The sequence below is a fragment of the Lissotriton helveticus genome, chromosome 11, assembly GCF_964261635.1.
Source record: "Lissotriton helveticus chromosome 11, aLisHel1.1, whole genome shotgun sequence".
Taxonomy (NCBI): Eukaryota; Metazoa; Chordata; class Amphibia; order Caudata; family Salamandridae; genus Lissotriton; species Lissotriton helveticus.
Window position 1 is genome coordinate 581,514,993 of NC_136072.1, and position 18,018 is coordinate 581,533,010.

General features: G+C 41.5%; 1 protein-coding gene across 2 annotated transcripts in view; it reads right to left on the reverse strand.

The window, feature by feature from the left end:
* PBDC1 (polysaccharide biosynthesis domain containing 1) overlaps positions 1-17,304 on the reverse strand; it is a 74,375-nt gene extending 57,071 nt beyond the window's left edge. The window contains exons 1-6 of one of the 2 annotated variants that reach the window (XM_078666357.1): positions 17,184-17,252; positions 16,295-16,404; positions 12,199-12,264; positions 3,177-3,236; positions 2,503-2,643; positions 363-474 (exon numbers count right to left, since the gene is read on the reverse strand). In XM_078666357.1, the coding sequence (XP_078522483.1) occupies positions 363-474; positions 2,503-2,643; positions 3,177-3,236; positions 12,199-12,249 (364 nt within the window). In that variant the 5' untranslated portion in view covers positions 12,250-12,264; positions 16,295-16,404; positions 17,184-17,252. Of the gene's footprint in view, positions 1-362; positions 475-2,502; positions 2,644-3,176; positions 3,237-12,198; positions 12,265-16,294; positions 16,405-17,183 lie in introns of both variants that reach the window. The other variant, XM_078666356.1, reaches the window with a different exon arrangement.
* Between the last annotated feature and the right edge of the window lie 714 nt (positions 17,305-18,018).

Here is an 18,018-nt window from a genome sequence, read left to right on the forward strand (position 1 = left end):
TTCTTGACAGAGTCAGCAAAATAAAAGCAGGCTGGCCTTTTTTGCTTTTAATTGGAGGAGGGCCCAGGCTGATCCGCATATGGCTGTTAACTGCCGGACACTGAATAGTTGGCAAACAAAATGGACTACATTGCAGCACAGAGTAATTACCAATGGGTGAAATCTCAAGCTGTCCTCCCATCACTTATGTTTTCCTCAATGACTTCAAACAATTACAAAGTCTTTCCTGGGGAAAAGGTAACATAACAGCGTATACCTGCCTTCTGGTTATGTAAAGTAAACCCCTTAAGTAGCCAACCCAGTAACTCGCCAAGTGCCACCCACTTATTAATCCCAGAAATATTGTGTGGATGGTGACTTACAGAATATAGTGTTCTCTTCCGTGTAATCCTTTTTGCAGTCGAGTCGCACAAGTGTGCCATAGTTAAAATCTTCCACTATCCCATCAAACAGCATACAGAATGGTCGCCAGATCTACAAAAAAAAATATTAATACTGTAAGAAAATATCCCAACAGTACTATATGTCTTATATGCCTTTCTAGCAACTTCTTTGCTGGGTTCTTTTTAGGCAACTGACCTCTGCCAACGCTACCACCATCTATAGGACAAAAACCTTGACAGCTATAGATCCATTCAGAAGCAAACCATTAAGCACTGTTTCACAGCCACGTGGACACAATTATAATCTTAGTGAAATCCTTTCGTTAAATACACACTTGCTATTTCTTATCCCATGCAAAGTCCACCTCCATTATGGGGGCAGAAGCTCTCCAGCTCCATCAAGGGAGTACTTTTACACAACACTTCTAGTCACTTGAGGAAGTTGTGGTACTTATTAGTACTAACGAAACACGTGTCGGCTGTTTCCATTGTGATGATAAAAGGAAATTATGAATAAACGGAACTACGGTTTCCAAACATAAGGACTTTGACTTGACTTTCCTGTCTCCAACAATTGATATTGTTCTAATTCAAATGTGCTGTATGGCGTATGTTTAAAGTTATTGTGATTAATATATCACTGTTCTGCTATTTTAACTTAGGATGGTGCATGCCTGACCCAATTTTCTCTATGTGTATGTGTTTAATCTTTGGATTTAACATCAGTCACCCTTGGTAGTGAGTGACGAGGATTTCTGTTGCACTCCGCTAATATTGTTATATTAATTCTGTATTATGGTCCAACAACAAATAACTTATTTACTCTTCTTGTGATTGTGCGATCAGTCCTCTTTGGGGAACACCACTACCGTTTTCTTCTTTTTTCAACTACAAAACTAGTGCAGGTCATTAGACAACTACTCCAAATAGCATTCTCAAGAGACTTACTAATCTAGTATCTTCAACTTGATACATTTATCCCACGTCGTTTGCCTATTACCAATCTAGGGACAACATGTATGCCTCAAAATCATGCCTGCAGTTTCACACAATGTATTTAAAATAATTATAGCTCTTACATCTTTCTGTGTCACTACATGCTTAAGTGCAGCAACAAATGTATGGTGACTCATCTTGTATGAGGTTTTGAGGGGTGCTCCAAACATGCAAATTATTACTATGTAGGGCACACTATAAAGAAACGTCCTGCCAAAAGCTAACAGAGTAAGCCTATTATTGGACCACCTGACAGCTTTGTGCGGTCTTCGAGGTGCTATACAAATGTTGCCACACAATACGTCAGCTCCAACCTACAGGCTGCCACACACACTTTCAATTATTCAAAAGCATTTATACCTAGAACCTGCAGCTTTCTCTGAACAGTGAGAAAAATGTAAAACTTATTTGAGAAAGTCACAGACTTTATGAAGAAATGAAAGCATGAGCTATGGACTTTGGTCCTCTCGTCAGTGCATGAAGTTTTTATTTGGGGGGGGGGGAGGGGCGAGAGGAGCACTGAACAGTGAAAATCCTGTTAATCCAGCTATCCAGCTAAATAGGAGTACCAGGGAGGCGCAAGTACCAGACAGATTGAGCAATCACTGACATTACAAGATGTGGAGACATTTTTCACTGTTGTGATCAGCAGTTTCTTTGTTACTTGTATTGCTATTATATCTACTCCTCACCAAAACACTGTTCAAGATAATCTGTAGTACGTATGTAACTGATTTCAATGGCTTCGTATGAATCTGTAAGCCATGATGAAAACAAATAAAAATATCTTTTTTTTAAATCTGAAAGCATGAGCTAGCTTTCAAAAATAGTTGACTAGTTAAATCTTTTAGGAGAACCTGCTGGAATCAATCAAGGTTCACAAGATAGTGGCACACTAGATGTCAGAGCTTTACATTACTTTGTTAAGTACACAGTGTACTTCATTCACAACCAGAAATCCCACAATTGAGCCATGTTCACACTTCCTAGAGAGCATTACTCTACATAATGCACCCGTGTATGAACATTGTACACTTGTAAGGAGGCAGCACCCATAACACTTTCCTTTCCACACATACACCCTCCTACGTTTAGCCAAAGTACACATGTGGTATCATGCTACCTCTTTGGCAGCTTCCGATTTTAGCTCTTCAGGGTCCAGAACGTCAATTTTCAGATCCTTAAAAGTTGTCCGGAAATCACTGTAGATGCGGTCATCAAGCTTTGTTAGCTTCAAATGTTTGGGGTCCACAGATGAAATCAGCTTACAGAATAAAGAAGAAAACGTGAGGTCAATGACAAATGAGAAAGGTGAGCACACATGCGATTATTTGAGGGCCCTAAACTAAACACAGATGCATTCCTGGTGCTTCGATACCTTCGGGGCTAGAAAGAAGCACTGGCAGCCTTTTTGTTACTAGGTCTGTGTCCTGCCATCGCGCTGACTGAGCAGTTAACCTGGGGAAGAATTACATTCACATTCAATTCATGGGAAAACTGGATAACAAGTATGATGTGTATTTGCAAACACTGCTGGAGAGCAATAGAGTGATGCGGGAAATGATGAGTGATTGTTTACAGGGACAAAGGGAATGTAGGTTTATATTGGACGGGGAAGGTAGTGATCTTTGAACTGATATATAAATATGCTTTTACTGCAAATAAGTAGTCAGATTAGGCTGGCTTTAGTAGCCTCATTTTTCTTCTTGAATTCTAAAAGCATTGCGGAGTGTAGCCAAAAAGAGAGCATCTCATTCCTCAGTTAGAAACTAATGTAGTTTTTTCTATTTTACTTACATTGAAGTAGACCTCTGCATGCTGGTAGGCCTTCATGGCCCAGGCCATCTCAAGGTCGGGCTGAAGAAAAGGAAAAAAAAAGAGTAAAAAAATCTGTTGCATATTTTGGAAGAAATACAACCTTCCACTACAAGCAGCTTCCTCCTGTTGAGGAATCCCCACTATTGAGTTCATATCACTTGTACAGTAGTTAACGTTTCACCACCAATTAACTGTGAAAGCCAAAAGGAGTATTCTATACCAGAGTGTAAAACTAGAAGATGAACATGTGATTGTGTAAGATTCTGGGTGCGAGCAGATGACAGTACCAAGGATTAGGATAATAACGCTCAAAATGGGGAAACTCAAGGTGCCTACATTCACCCGAACAATACACCGTGGGGCAGGAGACATGAGCCTAACCAAAATTTCTGGAATCCCAGAGACATATGCCCATCCTTTCCCTTGCCGATAAGTCTTGGAACAAAAGTCATAGGAGTCAGGCTGCTAGCAGAAGAGAGGTCATATGAAAGCTTTAAATAGCTTGTTGCCAAGTGAAGTGAAACACTACCTATTTATCATTTAATAAGAAGCAAAAACATTAATCAACCAACCAATATAGACAAGTGATTTTGTGCCCATACTGCACGTTGAAATCTGACAAAACTGAGTAATTGCATTTTTTTTGACAGTCCAGTAAAATAATTCTCTCCCAAAACAACCCATTGTTCCTCCTCTATTAAAGAAGAAATACCTAAACCCTCAGCTAACAAGTAATTATAGGATAAATCTCCACTTTACCATTAATTTCAGAAATATTAGTATCAGCTGTTAAAGCTCAGTTGCAGCATTATCTCTCAAGAAATATTTTGTTGTCAGACTACTAGTCAGGTTTCAGATACTGTAGAAAACGGAGTTGGAAATTAAAGATAAAAAGTCAAGCAGCTGCTTTTGTTCTCCTAGATCTCTGGGTGGCATTAGACACAATAGACCACAGAATCCTTCTTGCATGGAAGACATTGTGTAGCATGAGAGAAAGAGCCCTAGAGCGCATACGACCATTTCATACCGAAACCCCCCAGACATGTGCATTAAGTCAGTTCACATTGCAGCAAAATACCAGACATTGTGGTGTACCCCGCATTTCTCCCAATCTTCATGCCTATTTAACAGCTATATGGTTCCTTTGAAAAGTATTCTGGCGGGCTATGGTCTGCAGGGTAAAGTGAATGCTGAAGAAACCCAAATCCTACCGGACTGATGTGGTGGGTGTATTGGTAGGAGTAGGATCACCCTGCCTGACAGCAGTTCAAATTGGATGGCCAGGAATTATATCGGTTTCCATGCTAGAAAAAATCAAAGATCCTCGAGTATAACTTGTCATCTCAGGTACATTCAGTTGAGTGGCATGTGCACCCGGGATACCCACCCAAACTGATCTCACCAGTCAGGAATCGATGGGTGATTTTCGATACATAACTGTCCTATAGACCCCAAGAATCATCTATTGTTAATTTGTCCAATTAAAATCCTTACACATTCTAATCAAGGTCGGTAATTGAGCAGAGATTCAATTTGGTCAAGCCACTATATTCTCAAGACGTTATTGCACCGCTGTTCATCTGAATGCCCTACATTTTACTGTGACCAAGATTCAAGACGTCAAAAACAAATCGCTACAACCGCTTTCAGGTACCTAAGCACATATAAGTTGCTAACCTGAGAAAAAGCCTGGAATGGCCATGCATGGCCGCACAACTCAGGAGGACACCACGCTTATCTAGAATGCCCTTCATAGGTTGGCCTGCAGTTATCTGGAAAATTATTTCATTTTTCTCGACCCCAAAGAGTCATAGGCTCAACTGTTGACCCTAAACTGATTGTCTCTGGGTGGCTCCATTCCTAGATTATTCAGAAGTACATTTCTGTATTGGGCGCTATGCTATAGAATCAGCTGTCTGTCTCGATTCGTACTATCTCACAGTTTAATAGTTTCAGGGAAACTGAAAAAGTGTTGCTTAAATCAAGAATATTTATGCGGGGTACAGATCACTGCACAAGGTTTTTTTATTCGTTTTGTCTATTTTATTGTATGGGGTCTATGTGTGAGCTGTTTAGATTCGAATTTAGTGGTGGCTAGAAACTAGATTTTTTTTCTCCGAAATGCGTTTGCACAATTATATAAAAAATTTAAATAAAATACTGCTGATGTATGGACACGAACTTGGGATTATGTAAAGGTGTCGCAAAAGGGCTCACACTAGCAAATAGTTACTTAAACCCAATAGGAGCTCGCTAATTTTCTCGGTATTCAGAGCTAGGTGCTAAACTAATTTATCTTAAATGACAGATGCAGTGTAGCATATGTCTGGATGGGTTTTCTTCAATGAAGGGACTCAGCCATAATTTGCATAGTAGGATAAAAAAAACAAGTGCAGACCCAGCACACGTGTGAAGTAATCCTGGCTTTCCAACGTAAACACTATGTGAACCCTTGGTAGTTACTTCATTTTATATGCTTCAGTAACTATGTGTGGAAGACTGCAAGTTTGTTAGATACGTTTTAATTACGGTACGTTTCGTTTCCAACTAAAGCTGTAACATACTAAAGGAGTATCCACGCCTTACTGAGGTTTCAGGGAGAGAATTTCCATTGCAGTTCTAATGCGCATAGAAGGTGAACATATATTTTGGGGGATAAGAGGTCGCCTTTGCTTCCAAAATTCTACTTTTCAAACCTTGAAAGGGTTACAAACACTGGAGGCGACGGGAGCGGAAATCTGGGCAGTCTCACAGCAGCGTGGGGACACACTGGCCAAGTGTAACCATGCGCTTTACAAATGTGCCTATTATAATAAATGTTAAGACCAAGCCAAATAAATAAAAAATGTTACAAGGACATTATCGTTAGGTTCAGATTTCACTCGTACAAAACCAGAGAAATTAAGCAGTTCTAGTTATCTCAGCTAACTATAGATTGCTCCCCCGCAATGCAACCCTTATGACCATGCATAGAACATCACTCACGACATTGTCAGTGACATCACTGATGACATCTCAAATGACATCACTGAAGACGTCATCCAGTGACTAAGTGTTTTATAAGAGTTTACAAGTGACAGGATTTTATCTCTGAGGAGGCTAGAGTCCAGTTATATCATTGGGTTTAAAACATAGTATCTCCCTGGGACTCAATATGGACGAATAGTTAGCTGTTCATCTGATATGATGTTTGCTGTGAGAGGCTTGTTCTGAATACTGGAATAATTACTCTGATATTGTATATATTTTTTCAGACATCCTCTGTCTGAAAAGTTTACACTGTATTCCTCTGTTTACAGGACTTTAACCACATATTTTTTGTTATATTTGTACACAAGTGCATTTTTTTGGGGGGGAGGGACCAGGGAGTCAAATAGGTGTCCGAATACGCTAAGCAGGAACAAGCTTTTTATGTTCACTTATTTTTTGTTTGTAACTACTTTTGTTACATTATCTTGTTTCATTGATGTGCATGTTTATACTATGCTCCTTATGAGGACATCAGGATATTAATTATCAGTGTAGTTACTGGACATTATGGTTTTCTTTATACAAATCATGATTAAAGTGGGAATTATTTGCAGAAGCCCACTGGGGAAATACTTGTTACACACCCATTATGTGGTGTACATGATGCAGTTGTATTGCATTTTTTTATCCTGTACATTTGCTACTATAACATTATATTTGATTTGCACTGCAGTGCCTGCCCACTTAGGCATTATCATGTACTTTCCTAATGTATTTTCATTTCTGTTATGTACTCTGGTCATGTATTTCCATTTCAGTTATCATGTTCCAAATACGTGAATTGTACATGATGTATTTACTTTAAGATGCAATATAGTGCACTCTATTCATGTATTTTCCATTTCATGTACTATGTACCAAACCTGAGCAGTGAATACTGTGCATTCACTTCAGGATGACATATCTAATTTTTATTGCAGAGCCGATCTTTATTTTGATTTTATATGCAATCTAATTGGTGCACATTGAATCACATTCAGAACCAGGCCAATTGCTTTAGCGGACTGCTTCGGTCAGTCACTATATTGTTAATGCACATTATGGCAGAGTGAACGTTGGCCCACTTGGACAGGATTGGTTAATATTAATTGGGACTCAAACACGACAACTTTAGTTTTACTCATTGGTTTGTTAAAATTGGATTCTCAACAACACAATGTCATTATAATTTTATGTGTCCCGTATATTTCTTCCTATTCTGTTGCATTTACGGCTACATTTTGTCACATGTATTGCGTCTTAGGTCTCCGTGAGACCTGCTGCAAATTCAGATATTTGCATTGTAGCTGTGCATTTAAACAGCCCTTCCAAGATGGAGCTGATTTGTTTATGGTGTTAACACCCGTGGTCCTACTTTTATGTTTTGACACTGTTGAATGTATAGAAGTCTGTCTTCACTTTTTGATTTTGTTGTCAGTTCAATAAACTAACTGGATTTCATTCACCTGAATGAAGTGCGTTTGCTATTCTTTGTTCTCGGTAAAGATTGTTATCCTTGCATAGATAGACAGATAGATATATAAACAGACACACACACAAACAATATAAACATATAAAATGTCACTGAAGAAAAACACATTTAACATCACGTATAGTCTGTTACGTAATTAAAGTGTTCTGTTTTTTCCCTGACTAATGTGTGCTTAATCAACGCAATAGCTTTCATATACTCTTAAAAAACTGAAGAACATAAAAAAGGCAATCTGAACAATAAGAATTAAGTCAACGTACATTGGGCTTTTGTTTTCAGTCAACGTACATTAGGCTTTTGTTTTCACAGATTTCAAATCACAGAAGCTAGGTGATGGCAAGATATTTCCTGGCTTAAGCCCAGTATAGGAGGGAGAGTATCAATACAGCAGAGATGCTACTACACCTGGTCTTACAGTCTCTCTCATGCACGGGCCTCTTCAGTGAGGAGTCAAAGAACAAAGTCAAATGCTAGCGGGAGGATAGAGTAGTTATATCCATATAGTGGTTTTCGATGGGTTGCCCAAACCAATAAGAGCCTGCCACATATTAAGGTTGTGGACTTCTCCAATCCAGGAGGAGAAAGATGTTGCGGTCCAGATTTTGCAGGCTTCCCGAACAGTGTCCACACAGATACCAGTTCAGACTGGCTCAGGTGTCTTTGGCCTTGTGTCTGAAGGACATTACCATCACAGCACAAAGGGACCATATATACACACAAAGAGGTGTTTGAATCAACCTAAAGTGTTGCCACCCTTCATCATACAATCCCAATACTACTTAACCACCTCTACCGCAATACTTTTTCTGCTCTAGACATTTTAATGTGCACCAAGCCCATCAAGATGTGCTACAATGAATAACTTCCTACAATTCAACATGCTAAACGGAAACTTTATTGACTTGATGACAAGTCACTACAAAAGGCACTTGAAAAGCTCTCAAGAGAGACTAAAATGATTACTTTCATAACCATATATTTGAGGCAACAGATCAGACTAAAAAGTAACCATTGCAAATCTTAACGATCTTGAGTCCTTAAAACAGAATTAAAAAATATCTAAGCCCATTATGAAAATCACAGAAGCGCACCTCTAACCTCCTATCTTCACTGCTCTGCTACAGACTTCGCTTCTTCCACACCAATGGAAAGGGCTATGGTCCCTCACTCAGAAAAATGCTTGAAGTAACTCTACCTCTGCACGCTCAAACTTGTGGCAGACATGATCATACCTCTGTACTCTACGGCTTCATCCTTGAGCTTGTAAAATACGCCATCACCCCACAAATAAAAATCACATTGGGAACCTATAAAATCATGGCCAATTACTGACATAGTTCCATTACATTTACGTCTGGAAAATTCTGGAATGGAAAAGACAGTATGTCAAGAGTATGAAGAACTTATCTACCGTCTCCAAAATCATCAATCCTCAGATATCGCTCATAGAAGAGGTACTGAAGTGACACTGATCAACATGTGGCAAAGGCCCCTTCCCTGTCTGGATGAGGACAGCTAAAGTGCCCTTATAATTCTCAAACTGCCCACCAATTGTGAAAAAGCAATTTTGCCAGAAAGGCTGGTGCAGGCACAGCTAGCAGCGGCAGCTCCTCCGTTACAGTGGAGGAGCGTCGCCCCACTGCTGACAGACAGCAGAGGCAAATGGGAAAAATAAAATGATAATAAAACCATTTTATCATAATTGTATTTCTCACAGAGCGGAGCCATCGCGATGAGACTCAGTAGCAGGTAGGAGGTGTGGTGGGGCACTGTAAGTGCCCATGTCTGATTGGCAAGCGGTCTTAGCACTGCCAAACCAACATGTGCACTAAGCATTTTTCCAAACTGAGCTGTCTTGCACAGCCGGGTGGAGAACTGACACAGGCTCCTAGGCCCAGTCTGCGAGCCATCCAGACCAATTCCAGCTCTTCTCTCATGCTGGTTAATAGACTTCCCAGCATAAGAGCACCGTCTTCATTGGCATTAAGGGAGCCTGCGCAGTGTGCACCAATACGTGGACTTCCGGGAGGTGAGGATCGAGAGAGGAGCAAGGCGGCGTCCGGCAGCACGGCAGCAGCAGGTACGTACTAATTTTTTCCCCATTATTTTTCTCTGGTTTTTATTTTTATTTTATTTTTTTAGGTATTTTTCCTGCGCTGCCCTACCACTTGGGAGCGAGAGCAGCCACTGCTGATAGCTGGACATGCACTGTAATGGGTCCTATCTTCTCTTCAACAGTACCCAAAAGCTCAGGATCAGATGATTTCTAATCATTTAAATGAATAGATCCTGCTACATTGCTTGAGTATCATCATTTTTATGTATAGTTATTAATATCTTTGCATGCCTCCTTGAAATATGTATGCCAACCATTCACAAATGAGCTTCCTCTCTTAATGAACCAGAGAGCATAACCCGTATTACGTCGTGATTGGACTAATTGAACCATTTGTTGAAGAGCTTCCTGTGGGTGACAACTAGCCCCTCTATCCACCTCATCGAAAATCAGTGCCTTGTAGACATACATATGTGTATCTCAATGCTGCCTAATTTAGCTCCCACTTCTTTCTTCCACCATCCTAAACTTTGTCTTTATTTCTCTCTTGCAGCTGCCTTTTTTAATCCCTGATTTCTCTCTTGGTCAGTCTTCCTACATTAGTCTTCTTCATTCCCTATTCCCTTTCTGTCTCTCTCTTGCTCCAGGTCCAAGTCTGACAATGAAAAGCAGTCTCAGTCCCCAAAAAACGAGGGTGGGTGCCCACCAACTACAACCACTGTCACAAATCTCATGGTGGCCAGAAGTGCCTCAACCTAAGCAAGTGGGACCACACCAAACACATCCTTAAAGCACTCCACTGGCTTCCAGTGTATGCTTTTGCAAATCAGCCTCATCCACCAAGGAACATGACATACTGGCCCAAATGCCCTTCATATCCAAGGAAGCAGCTCTTCATCAACTGCCAACCAGAACATTCATTCAACATCTACCCAACTGATCAATTGACATTCATACCAGAGAATGAAACTTGGAGACTGATCAGTGGAGATAAGGACCTAAACCTTGGAAAGCCTTTACCCCAAACCCAAGATATGAAACTAACCACAAAAGGTTCAGAAAACTTAACTGTTCATCACAATATGGTAACAGCACACTTCTGCTCTCAGAATCAAGCTGCCTCGCCGATCACTAGTTCACTGTACATTTCCTGTACTGCGCTCCTCTGCATTTTTGCTATATTTACACTATCCCAATACTGCATGAATAAACATAGTTTTGCCTTTAACTGCACTCAACACACAAAAGGGGTCGGTCACATCCAAAGAAAATGGAATGTGGTCTTTGACCACATCTGCTTGGAGTCATACTTCCTGAAAATGTCACTAAGGTAGTTTTTCCTTCCATCAAGTGCTCTGGAGTAACAGACAGGAGGCATGCACTGCCTTATTAACTCCTTAATAAATTAATACATTTTATAAAGTACACACAAGGGTACCAATGAAATACAATATTCACTTGTCTGTTTTTAAACTACATGTTCCCATAAAAAGCACCCTTCATACACATGCCAGAGACGATGGAAAAGGACCCCAATTATGTGAAACGAATAGACTTTTTACATGGGAGAGCCGGTAAGCAGGCGCCCTACACAGGTATAAGTAAAAAAGCCTGTTCCCCCGATTATATTCACACTAAAATGTAGTAGCCTCTCTCCGAATGGTGGTAAACTTTGAATGCACCGCTACCAACACAGCACTGCTCTGTTAGCAACCAAAAAAAGTGAAGTCCAAGGAGTATTTGCAGTTTTCTTGCATAATTATCGAGCTCACTGGTTGGGCACGGGAACACAGTGCTGCCTGAAAATCATACATGGGTGGCACAGCTTCACAAAGCCTTGTAAATCAATTTTGTTCCAACAACTTCTTGAAGAAAAAAAATATTTTAACTATATAATTTTAATAGTCATACTAAAAAAATCCTGCAGTGACCGCTGCACTCGTCTTTATGCAAGGGATAGCTTCTATGATACCCTCATTCAAATCAGCAACAACCAAATCATGTTTAGGTGGGAGCCTTCAAAAAGCAAGCTTTTGTAGTCTCCCTTTTTTACGAGTCTCTGATTACACTTTGAATTTTATTTTATTTTTCAAACCTTTACATTTACGTACACAAACAGCTGAAGGCTTGCGGTTCTCTCTCACTAGACCTCACAATCTATAGATCTCTAAATGATTATATCGAATGCAATATTCATTTTTTCTAATAATGCGTTTTTTTATGTTAGAAAAATGTTACTTGCATCCATCACAATCCAAGTCTACGTATCCAGTTTCGGAGCAAAAAAAAACACGCCACCCTACCCATTGTGAAGAGGAGCACTCAGTGATAAATGTGATATTAAGCTAGAAAAATCAGACTTGAGTGCAAGGTACAGAAACCATCAAGAAAACATGGCATAGGTGAACACAACATACGCCGTCACGCTTCAAAGAGATACTTACATCATTTCCATACTGGTCAGCTGGAAGGGACAAAGCATGCGCGACAGCCATTGCTTCGTTGGAGCCCTGAGAAGAATGAAAGTATCAGAAACAACAGTGTTTGTGAACTTACAATAGAGCCCCGCTGGCCCAGTCTTACATGGCTATACTCCATTGTACCCAAACCAGGTTCTAAAGGGTGGACAGGGGGGCCCACCTTTCCAAAATAGCTCCATGACCCAAGGCCCATTCACAAGTAGAAAAAAAATCATTTGTTGTTTTACTTAATGAAAAAAATAAGACCAGACTGCAGACTCGCTATCAAAGCCTAATAAGTGCCTGGGGACAACGGTGAGGTCACAGGGGGTGATTGCTATTCCTGTGCAAGTGTATATAGGAGTACCCGAGACCCCCCCCCCCATATCGAGACAACAAGCTAACACACTAATTAATTCAGGAAAGCAGTTTCCTGGCAGGAACACTGAAGGATTTTGCCATTATAAGAAAAGTACGTGAAAATGTGCATACAAGCAGGATATATATCTTAATAGTGGTTTATTTAATTTTATTTCTGCTGTGATGGTATTCCTAACTAATGGCCGGGGCCACAGGAATTATGCGGCTATGGAAAAATCAAACTACAGAACAGGATTAGCCAAATTACGTGGCAGGAAAAGGCATATTACTCTACTTAGGCACATTTTGTGACAGTATTACGTCATTTTTTTAACATTTCATATGTTAACACTATCTTGGCAAAGATTACACCAGGTTAGTACCAATTTAACACCAAAATACAGCAATGGGCAACTAAAAGGTAATTAATGTGTTTTTAGGAACTTTGATCCTTGGAGCTAGAAACAATTTTTTGTTAAAATTTGCAAATTATGCAGCAGATGATGGATTATGTGACAAATGTGGCAAATTCGGAATTGTGCGGAATACCCTGCAGCTACAGAATTGCATAATTCCTGGTTAATTGCACTATATTAAGCAAAAAAAATAAAAATAAAACAGACAGCGCAACAGTTTCGAGTCTTCTTAAGTGAAAAGACTTGTCAAGTTTCACTAACACTGATACAGAAAGGGAAGGAGAAGTAGCAAATCAAGTGTCTATTATGCAAAGAAAATCACTGGCAACAATTAGGGCTCCTGGTTTTAAAGTATTTTTCGACATTTCCGTCTGTATTTATTTTGTGCTAATTTTTTCTGTAGTTATCCATTTTTATTTTGGGTTTTCTGTAAAAATGAAGCGGCAATGGGTATTTTTCCACATTTATTTATCTGATAAATAGATGCTAACATTTAAAGGTCCAAAAGGTTTTAGCAGTATTCAGTGCAATAGCATTATCTGAAAACACTTGCATAGAAGAATAGCATAAATAACTTTAGACCAGCACTTAATCAAGCTTAATTAGGAAATCATCTGAGTTTTTAGGTCTCGCCTAGCGTTACAGCATGCATGCGCTGTTCGCTCTGCGAGGCATATTGGGGTCCAGGAGATTTTAAAAAGGGACTTGAAGCCCCGCCCCTCATTTTCATTGGGTCGCGTCATCGTTTACGGAAAACGCTGGCTTCCCATTGAAAAGGCGACTACTTGGTTACCGCCATTTCTCCTTTTCGTCCGGCCCACCCGGACTGGATGGTCTGCTTCACGGCTGTCTTGAAGCACTTTCTTATCTTCTGGGGGCGTGTACTGCCACATCATGTTTCCTGTGAGCTCATTGCAGGCACGCACGGCGCGCTTTAAGGTGCGGGACCCGAAGAGATTTAAATGGGGTAGAGATGTGAATGTATACAATTAATTAATCTGTGACCAGTTTGGACGTTCTGTTTCTTTATATGTATTATTTTAAATAAATCTCCCTTGCGTCCTTTCTCTTGACTTGAGTGTTAGTTACACTGTTTGATCAGTAGTATGCGTAGCTCTTAGTGCAAGCCCGGTAGATTTTGTTGTTAGAACCCAGCTTCACATCCCTTATTTCCTTGAGGAATGTTGTTATCCGACCATGCTAGTCTGGTGAATCGAATGTTGCTAGTGCACGGTGTCGTGTGTGAAAATAAATCTGCGTAACAGAAAAGTGTACATGTTTAATAATCCTGGAAAACTGTGCAGCTGTGCTCTTTTAAGAGCAGCTTCTGCTCCTGTAGAATGAGGGTCTGGGCCAGGTGGTGCTGCTGCTGGGCCAGTGTCCCTTAGCTGCAGTCCCCCCCCCCACCCGTCGGCCCCTTCCATTTACCCTCCTGTCCCCCTCGCAGTGCTCGCCTTCCCCGCCCAGTGTCTTCACATTCCTGCCCCATTAACGCCCAGAGAGAAGTGAAGATGTCCCGAGGCCCCCTTCCTCTGCCTTTAACTAGTGGCCCCCTTTGAGGCGGGAGAGTGCTGCTGTTGCAGGCCGTGCATTCCTGGCCCATTACCTCATGGGCTTTGAGCCCAGCCAGTGGCCGGCAGCATAGAATGCTCATTGTCTGCTCCCCAAGGGGCTCCAACCAGCAGAAAGGCACAAAGGAACCAGGGATGTCCTGCGTGCACCCCACCCCTGCCCTCGGTACACGGCTCATGGGAACTCGAGCACTTCATGTGCACCATAGAATGCTCCCTCACTGAGTTCGACCTGCGTGACAGACTTGTGCGTGACACGCCCCCCCCCAAAAAAAATAACAGAGGCCTAGCCATTTAAAGTTGTTGGTTGAGACTGGAATGGCCCTTTCATGGTATGCAGGCCCCGAGTGCCCGACTGCTTGTAAATCTGGTAGCCTGACATATTTAGCTGCGACGTATGCCAAACTAGCTTGTGTGCAGAGGCCTAGACCTGACCTCAACCGTGTGATGCTCACGATCTGTGGTGTGACCAAGTGATACGCACCAAGCATGTCTTTATAGCGGACAGAGGTCTACGTGCCTGCCTCGAGTGTAGAACTTAAAACAGCGGTGGCAGTGCACTGTTTTATGAATTCTTAGTAGATCAAGAGCCTTTGTGTCAATAAGGGTGTGTTCTGCTGATGCACCCTCCTATGTAAAGTTCAGTTGTTATTTGTACCCCAGAAACAGGATTTAACCCATATCTCTTGACTGGGGGTCATTTTTTCTTCTCTCTCTGCCCCTCCCACACAGTTTTTTTTTTTTACTTTAATAAGCGCGCGCCCTCTTCAAGGACACCGCGCAATGCAATGCAATAGGCGGTGCTTTTGGTATTGTAAAGTTGGCAGGGTATGCCCAGACGTGGGTCCCTTGCTCACTTTGCCACTGGATTCAAGCTAGCCTGGCTGATGACAGCTGACTAGCCAGAAACCAGTCCCAGGATGCTTGTTTCTGGTCCAGGGAAGACATGGCTTGGCAGTTCGGGCTGGACTGTTCCCATGAGGCACAGGGTCAACCTGATTTGCATATGGTCATGTCTGAACTGGGGTGGCGGAGTGAGCTAAAGAATGATGATGGATTAAATTCAGATCAGTTGACTGGGGGTGAGTGCTTGCAATGTTCAACACTCCGTCCATCATCCCCTTTGGTTTTGCATCGTAAATAACAATGCCTTTTATTTATTTTTTAACGGCATTGCCATTTACGTCAACAGCTCAAAATAATGTCATTGCGAGACCTATTGCATTGTAAATGCTTGTTTAATCTCCCCTGCCTCGCAATCTGTACATCTACTGACCTAGCACTCATGATTGACAGTAGAAAAAAAATATACAAAGGCTGCCTATTTTCCGTATATTTCTGTATTTAAAAATAAATACAGACCGGAAAATAGTTTTCTTCTGTATTTAAATGTAACAATCAGTAAAAACAGAAAACTGGGAGCCCCAATTATTATCAGGGCCACTGGAATTATGTAATTCTGCAGCCACCGTGCTTTACAGTTAAATATGGATTTGCCAAACTATCGATGTTCTGCTGCATAATTTGCAGATTTCAACTAAGAACTACGTTAAACCGATCAAGTGTTACTAAAAACGCGTTCATATATTGCTGCACAGTGGAATACTCTTGGCAAAGGTTAACCCTTCTCCTTTCAGTTGCTTACTGCTGTACTTGCGTTTTAAACAGGTACTAATGAGGGCAAACCTTTCTCCAGACAGTGTTAACGTGTAAGAAATTACAAAATAATACTACCTTGCATTATGCTGCAAAATGTAGTCAATAAAGCTGCTTAATGTAGTCCTTCCGGGTTGTATAATTGTAGTGCCCGATTATAATGCTGCTTAAACTCATCGGGTCCTAAACTGATGAGAGAAGGGTGACGTTGAGAGAGGGCTGGAAGGATAAAATGACCGAGGAGGATAGAGAGAGTAGGAGGGTGAGTCAGAAAGAGAGCAGGGTGAGGGACAGAGAAGAGGGGGGGAGTAGAAAGAAGGGCGACATGGAGCAATAGAGTTAGCTGACGCACTGTGAAAGGTTGGAGCAGTTAGAGGAGACAAAGTAGGATAAGGCACAAAGAGAGGAGGTTGAGGTGAGATAAATATGAAATGAAGTGGAGAAATAGAAGGGCACAGCACGGAAACAAGTGGATAAGGTGGAGAGAGAGTAGGATGATGTGAAGAGAGTAAGGTGGAAGGAAGTGGAGGGTGAGGTGAGCCGGACAGCAAGGTGGAGTAGAGAGAAAGGAGGGTGAAGTCGACAGCAAGGAAAGTGAGAAAGAGAAAGGGGAGGGAAGGTGGAGAGAGCGGAAAAGATTAAGCTGTTGAAACCTATGGAAAGCTAGTCTCAACTAGTATACAGAGCCCTGAAGTTGGTGAAGTATGCGCACACGTAGAAGACCGTCCAGCATGCCTAGACCCAGCTCACAGACACATGCGAGTCTCTGGAAAACACCACTAATCCTTATGGACCACCCATGCTTCTTCATGTCCCTCCCAGATCTCAAACCCACCACTGACTTAACCATGCCTCCACCGCTAATCTAGACACTCTGCCGCTAAACAAGCGGTGTGGGGGGGGGGGCTTCAGAATGTAGTTAGAATCACTAGCTAGCATCCACCGTCCCCAAAATAGAGTGACCAACCGTCCGTAAATTTCACGGAAAGCCCGTAATTTCGGCCGTCTGTCGTTTTCCCTGCTGTTGGGGGACCAATTGTTGGGCCAATCATGTGCCTTTCTATCACCAACCGTTCCTCCAATCGTTGATATGGAGGACAAACAAAGCGATCTAGGATTGGCTTGAAAGCCATCAGCCAATCCTAAAGCTTGTTAGTACACTGCAGGAGTGTTCTTATTGGCCCTGATGGTTCAGGGCTAATGAGACTAGCTACGGTACTACCGGTCGTGCACGGTGCAGAGCACGGTTTGAGCCTTTAGCTTTTGCATTTTTGAATCGCCTATCTTTCGCGGACTAGCCGTTTCCCAGCAGATACCTACTCATTCAGATTTAGTGATCTGTAAGTTTAGTTGCTGCTTTCTTTGCCTCATGAAGCGTGATGTGCGTTTAGTTTCAGTGTATGTTCACTATGCCTCACTCTCTCCGGTTACCAGAGACTGAGTCACAGTCTTCTGAAGGGCAATCAATCACGGTGTTTGTGAGATCTACACAAGGAAACTTATTTGTTCGAGATGAATCTCAGTGCGGTATTCAAGATTGTGTCCAGTGGTGAAAAACTTGTTTTGGGGCTGTCTGTCTAGAGAATTTTTCGAGGAAAATAAAACCTGAAAGCATTTTTATCTTCGGTGAACGGCACCGATTACCACTCATTTTCACTACTACACCGCCTAGCCGCATGTTGTAAATGAGCAGCCCCAGGTGCAGATCACTTTATAAATACATATCCCTTCTACAGATATTAAACTGCCCCTCGTGGTATAAATATTTAAAAACAGATGTACATTTGGAACCAAATGAATAA